Below are 5780 nucleotides of genomic sequence, written 5' to 3' on the forward strand. Positions count from 1 at the left end.
ATACGTTTAGCAATATATACAATTACTTGTAGTTTCGATGTCAGTATGTGCATATAACGTAATAGTAAAATGATTGCTAGGTCATTTTAGAGAGGCCTTAAGATGATGTTTTTACTATGTTTCCAACAACTCCATTCATCATTATCTTACATATATATTGCCCTGCACAGGTGAATTAAGCATGTCAATTAAGCATGTCAATTAAGCATGTCATATATATATATGGTGTATATGCCCAAACCGCTGGCCACAGACGCACCAGGCACAACTGTAGGACCGCACGCACGTGCCGCATTCACTCTATATGTTCTATAATGACATGCTTAATTGACATGCTTAATTGACATGCTTAATTAATGTGTGTGTATGTGTGATATATATTAGTAGTAGTAGTAGTAGTAGTAGTAGTAGTAGTAGTATTAGTAGTAGTAGTAGTAGTATTTACTCACACGTTTTGAAATAGACTATCTTAAAAAAGAAAAGTATGCAATGCACAATATTTAAGTTTTACACAAAACCAGCTTATTTCGTTTTACTGTATACTGATGGTACACTTTTCATTTTGATACGACGTGATACAAAATATTATACCAATGGAAAAATGCTTTTGAAATTAATTTTGTATCATGCACCATTTTAAATTGTACCAATTTTCAATGTTCTGCAATGCACAAACAGTTTGAGAAAGTCTGTTATATTGATTATATATAATGTTAATGGTTACAATATAAAACAGGTTCTGTTTGTGGGAAACTTGATGCAAACTCAGTAACGTTTTATTATTAGCGGCGTGCCAGTCACCTCCATCTCTGCCCAACGGCGACGTGGTTTACAGTTCTCTGCTGGTTGGAAGTGTCGCCAACTACAGCTGTAACGACGACTACATATTTTGTGGACTCAGTTTGTCAAGTGTATGTGACCTCTCTGGATCGTGGAATGGACTTAACGGTTCCTGTGAGCGAGTTGCATTCTACAACGTGGTGAGTAGTAACAACGTTGTAACGTGTGTTCAGTGGCGTAGCGGATGGGTGGGGGTGGGTGGCATGGGAGCAATGCCCCGCCAATCACACCTTTTTTGTTCTTTTTTTTTTACATACATAAATAGTGTGGGTCCCCCCCCCCCCCAATAGTGTGTTGACCCCTAAAATAAAATCCTGGCCGTGGTATGTGCTATCCTGTCTGTGGGACGGTTCATATAAAATATCACTTGCTACTAATGGAAAAATATAGCGAGTTTCCTCTCCATAACTATAATTTAATATGTCAAAAGTACCAAATGTTTGGCATGTAGTAGCCGATGATTAATGAATCAATGTGCTCTAGTGGTGTTGTTGAACAAAAAACAAACTTTAATAACTTTTACCTTTCTTACCAATGCATGCAGGATCATCAAACCTTGCATGCAAATACAAAATGGGATGACGGTGTATGCCGCGTACCATAACTAGGTCACCGCGACCTACTTTTGCCGCGTTACAATATTTTAAAGGAAATCCTTGTCAAGGCGATATCTTCCTTATTAATACATAACGCATTCAATATATTGTGTGCTTCTCCGTCAACCTTATAACGGACGTATGATGTACCTCACTGGTATCTTTGTCTTTTTGTTTGTTCTTTATTTTTCTTTAAATATTTGAGTTCCAGCGCAAAAGCTATCAAACGCCATATTCGTCACAATTTGATACAACGGTTGCAAACCCCCAGAAGATGCTGGCATCTGGATGGTGCCGCTGTATTAATTTGCCTTTCAACTGGGCGTGGAGACGAGGCGTAAGCCGTCGTCTTTATACCGGCAGGGGCAGCGCCCTCGCCCCTCTCGTGCCGCTTCAGACCGTCTGTGATTCATGTGGTAGTAGGCCTAGAAGTTACTATACATTTGTTTTCTTAATAATCGAAAGTTTGTTACAAATACTTTTAGACATAAAGTTAACATGCATTTCAGCTTTTATGACACTATGATCTTACACATTAAAATAGATTTCTCTGATTTGCTTTCTAGACGCCACCGTTTAAAATGTCGATTCCTGGAGAAATTCGTGTTGGGTGGAAGGCAGAAGTCTTGGGAACGCCCCTCAATGTGTCCAGGTAATGATACAGATAGTAGTACCAGGGCCTATTGAGCCTCAAGATATGCAAATGAACTAGGTCACGTGGCCTGTCCTGCGCTCCGATTGGTTGACCTCTAGGGGGCGTGGCCTCTTCTGATTGGCTGACCTCTAAACGTGGAGTGTGACGTCACGGGGACTCTGACCTCTCGAAGCGTCATGACGGTGACCTAACTAGGTTAATGACTTTGGCAGCTGTGGCATGAGCGTGGGAACCCGTGAAAATAGGATGTCGGTCAGATTTGTGAGCTTGGCTGCAGTCGGGGGTTCTTTGATGTACAGGAAACGAAAGTTGTTAATGACTATCAGATGGCAACATAGCGTGGGTTTAATAGTTTTAGTAGCTGTCGGGGGTCTATACTGGGACATGGTGCCGAAGTCGACAGCTGGCGAACATCCGGGGGGGGGGGGGGGGGGGGGGGAATTGCACGACGTGGGGGACTGGGTTAATGGGTTTGACAGAGCTCTGTGCACGCCCGGGGGGAGGGGGGATTCCACGACGTGGGGGACTGGGTTAATGGGTTTGACAGCTCTGTGCATGCCCGGGGAGGGAAAGGTTTGAGAAATTCCCATATACGGCGATGGCCGTGAGTCATCCCAGAACGTGTTCAAACATATCTTGACCTAACTTAGCATGGGTACGCTATGGATGGCGTGGGGTGTGACGTCACAAGAAATGCCCGAGACATTTCTGTATTTTTAAAAAAAAAACCCACATTATTATCGACACACGTCAGCTATCTGGGGCTATCTAGGATAGTGGGAGGTAGTAGTTGGTGAAAAGGCTGAATACCTTACGCCAGTCGATACCCGGATGCGAACCCAGTACCTATCAGTCTTAAATCTTAACCACTACACCACTGAGGTCGATAATAATATGGTGGGTTTTTTTTTTAATACAGCAATGTCGGTATCAAATTTATTATTTTTACCGACTCACTTTTGTGTCTCCTAGCTTTATGCAATATGAAGCTGGACCATCCCTTAAGTGTGTCTTTTTATCAATTGCCAAGACATTGTATTTTGTTGGGTGCCCAGACATGTTGGCATCAGGGGCAATGAAAAGGCAGATTCAGCTGCCAAGTCTGCTTTGGATTTGCCTCATGCCAGAGTTGATGTACCGTATACTGAATTTAAAGATAGTATCAACCAATTTATCTTTTCGAAATGGCAACATGATTGGGATGGTGCGGTTGCGAACAAGCTTCATGCTATCAAGCCAGTCTTGGGAGAGTAGCGGTCCTCCTATAGGCAGTGCAGGAAGGATATAATAGTCTTGTGTCGTGCTCGCATCGGTCATACCTACTTGACCCATTCATTTATTTTGAAAAAAGATCCTCCACCTCAGTGCGAGCACTGTCAGTGTACTCTGACGGTACGCCACATTTTGGTGGAGTGTCCTCATCTCAATGAAACTTGAAAATATTTGATTCCATCCCGAACTTTTATTACAATTTCTTCGAGGTACTGACTTTCATTCTAAATATTACCTATCTGTGATATTTGTATTCTTGCACAGTTCTTTACACTGTGTTTTTATTGAACTGTTGAATTTTTATAGTGATGTTGCTCATCACATTAGATTTGCCTTTACCATAGATTACCACCCAATAGCCGATGTATTTTTCTTGGTGGGGTGTCGATAAACATTCATTCATTCAATCATTCATTCATTCATTATACCAGACTGTATACTTAGGTCCAGTCAAACTTACCCACATGGTCAAACAAATGATAAGGTCAGGTACATTGACATAATAATGCACAGTGGTGGGAAAATGGCGGCTATCTTGAAAATCCGAAATCCAGTAGGTTCGAATTCATTGATTGGATTTGAAGAGTACCCAATAAGATCAACTGTGTCAAGTTTCATATTTGTATTCTCATTTGAAAGGTTTTTTTAGCTATCTGCTCCACCAATAGTGCTATTGGTAGTTGACCATGTTGTTGAGAGGGGTGCTACTTTGATCCCCATATTTGCCACACCCACCACCAGACCTGGTGCTTATAAAACTTTTAGTCTAGACTCTGATAAAGTCTGAGACACTAATGCCATGATAACGCCATACAAACTGTATGCATGTGACGTTATTAAATATTGTGTCTGGACTCTAAACGTTTTATAAGCAAGGGCCCAGAAGCCCGTTTACCAAAGCTGTTTTTGTTAACATATATAAAGAGGAATCTAAGAAAGCAGGTCTACATAATGTCCTCTCAGGGTTGCACGTAGCTCATTCTACACAAGAGTTGACTGTCACTAGCCACGATGAATGGTGGTTAACTCGCCCCCTACCAACTCGCCCTAGTGTTTGGATAACTCGCCCCAAACTTTACTGTCCGTAAATAATTGTGACAAAATTAAAAATTGACGTCTACAACTTTGGTATCATTTTATTTATAAATAAACGTTGCTATTACGACCACTAATTAAATTATTTTATATTGGGGAGATCTTAATATCGGATAAATAATAATCTATTACAATGAACTGCCAAGCCTATCTTAACGACGTTTGTGAGTTTGTCCCTTATTTCCTGTAAGGAATGACCAGACAAGGCTTTTGGACTTCGACTGGTGTGCATATTCAATAATATTTAATGCACAGTATTGCTTATTATATTGGTATATTAATTAAGAAAATGGTAATGATATAAGTTACTAAACAGTGTGGGGCGAGTTGACCAACCGCGTTGGGGGCGAGTTGGTTTTGCGGCGAGTTGACCTGGTCCAGTCACGATCTACTAACCATTACCCACTGTTGTGGACAAACAGCATGGATAGCTGAGGTATTCACCCAGGTCTGGTGCTTCTACAACTTTTAGAGTCTAGACTCAAGATTAATAGAGTCTGAGAGAGTAATGTCATGACAACGTCATACAAATTGTATTTGTGTGACGTCATTAAATATTGAGTCTGGGCTCTAACAGTTTTATAAGCACGGGTCCAGGTCGGCATGCTTGAATTTTCTTTGGATATAAGCATAAACATAAATTGAAAGAAATGAAGAAATGAATGAATAAATGAATGAATGAATGAACATAAATTGAAACGAAATGAACGAAGGAATAAATGAATGAATGAGCATAAACTGAAATAAATGAATGAATGAATGAATGAAAATGAATTGGAAGAAATGAATTAATTAATTAATTAATAAATGAATGAATGAACACAAACTGCAAATAATTAATAAATAACTGAATTAAATGCTGAATTTGTTTCAGAATAGCATTGAATTTGCTCTATGCAGCTGATATCGTTCTGAGAATCGGTATCCGCTTCGACTACCACAACGACATCAACACAGTCGTGTTCAGCTCCATCATAGCGAACAAGTGGGTCGCGATACACAGTTATAAAACAGCTTTCCCATTCGCCATAGGACGACGGTTTAACCTGACAATCCTGATGAAAAATTCTGAATTTGAAGTAAGTCCAGAACCAATCTGATTAAAATTAGCTCGACTTGTCTACCAGTAGATCTAACAGCATTGCGTGAACTCCCATGTCCAGGTGACATTTCATCTATAAATAACAATTTAAATAACGACCAATTACACTTCGCCTTTTATAGCGTTATTCGGGAGCATTCAAATTCTAAAAATATCTGTCGAGACTATTTATGCAATAGGCGAACTTGTTGGTCAATTTCAACATTGAAAAAACAGGGGG

General features: G+C 40.2%; 1 protein-coding gene across 1 annotated transcript in view; it reads left to right on the forward strand.

The window, feature by feature from the left end:
• Window positions 1-231: 231 nt before the first annotated feature.
• Window positions 232-5780, forward strand: part of LOC121380693 — a 10183-nt gene continuing 4634 nt past the window's right edge. The window contains exons 1-4 of the mRNA XM_041509644.1: window positions 232-262; window positions 787-980; window positions 2003-2088; window positions 5333-5537. Coding sequence (XP_041365578.1) covers window positions 232-262; window positions 787-980; window positions 2003-2088; window positions 5333-5537 — 516 coding nt within the window. The remainder of the gene's footprint in view (window positions 263-786; window positions 981-2002; window positions 2089-5332; window positions 5538-5780) is intronic.

The sequence above is a fragment of the Gigantopelta aegis genome, chromosome 9, assembly GCF_016097555.1.
Source record: "Gigantopelta aegis isolate Gae_Host chromosome 9, Gae_host_genome, whole genome shotgun sequence".
In the NCBI taxonomy this organism is placed as follows: Eukaryota; Metazoa; Mollusca; class Gastropoda; order Neomphalida; family Peltospiridae; genus Gigantopelta; species Gigantopelta aegis.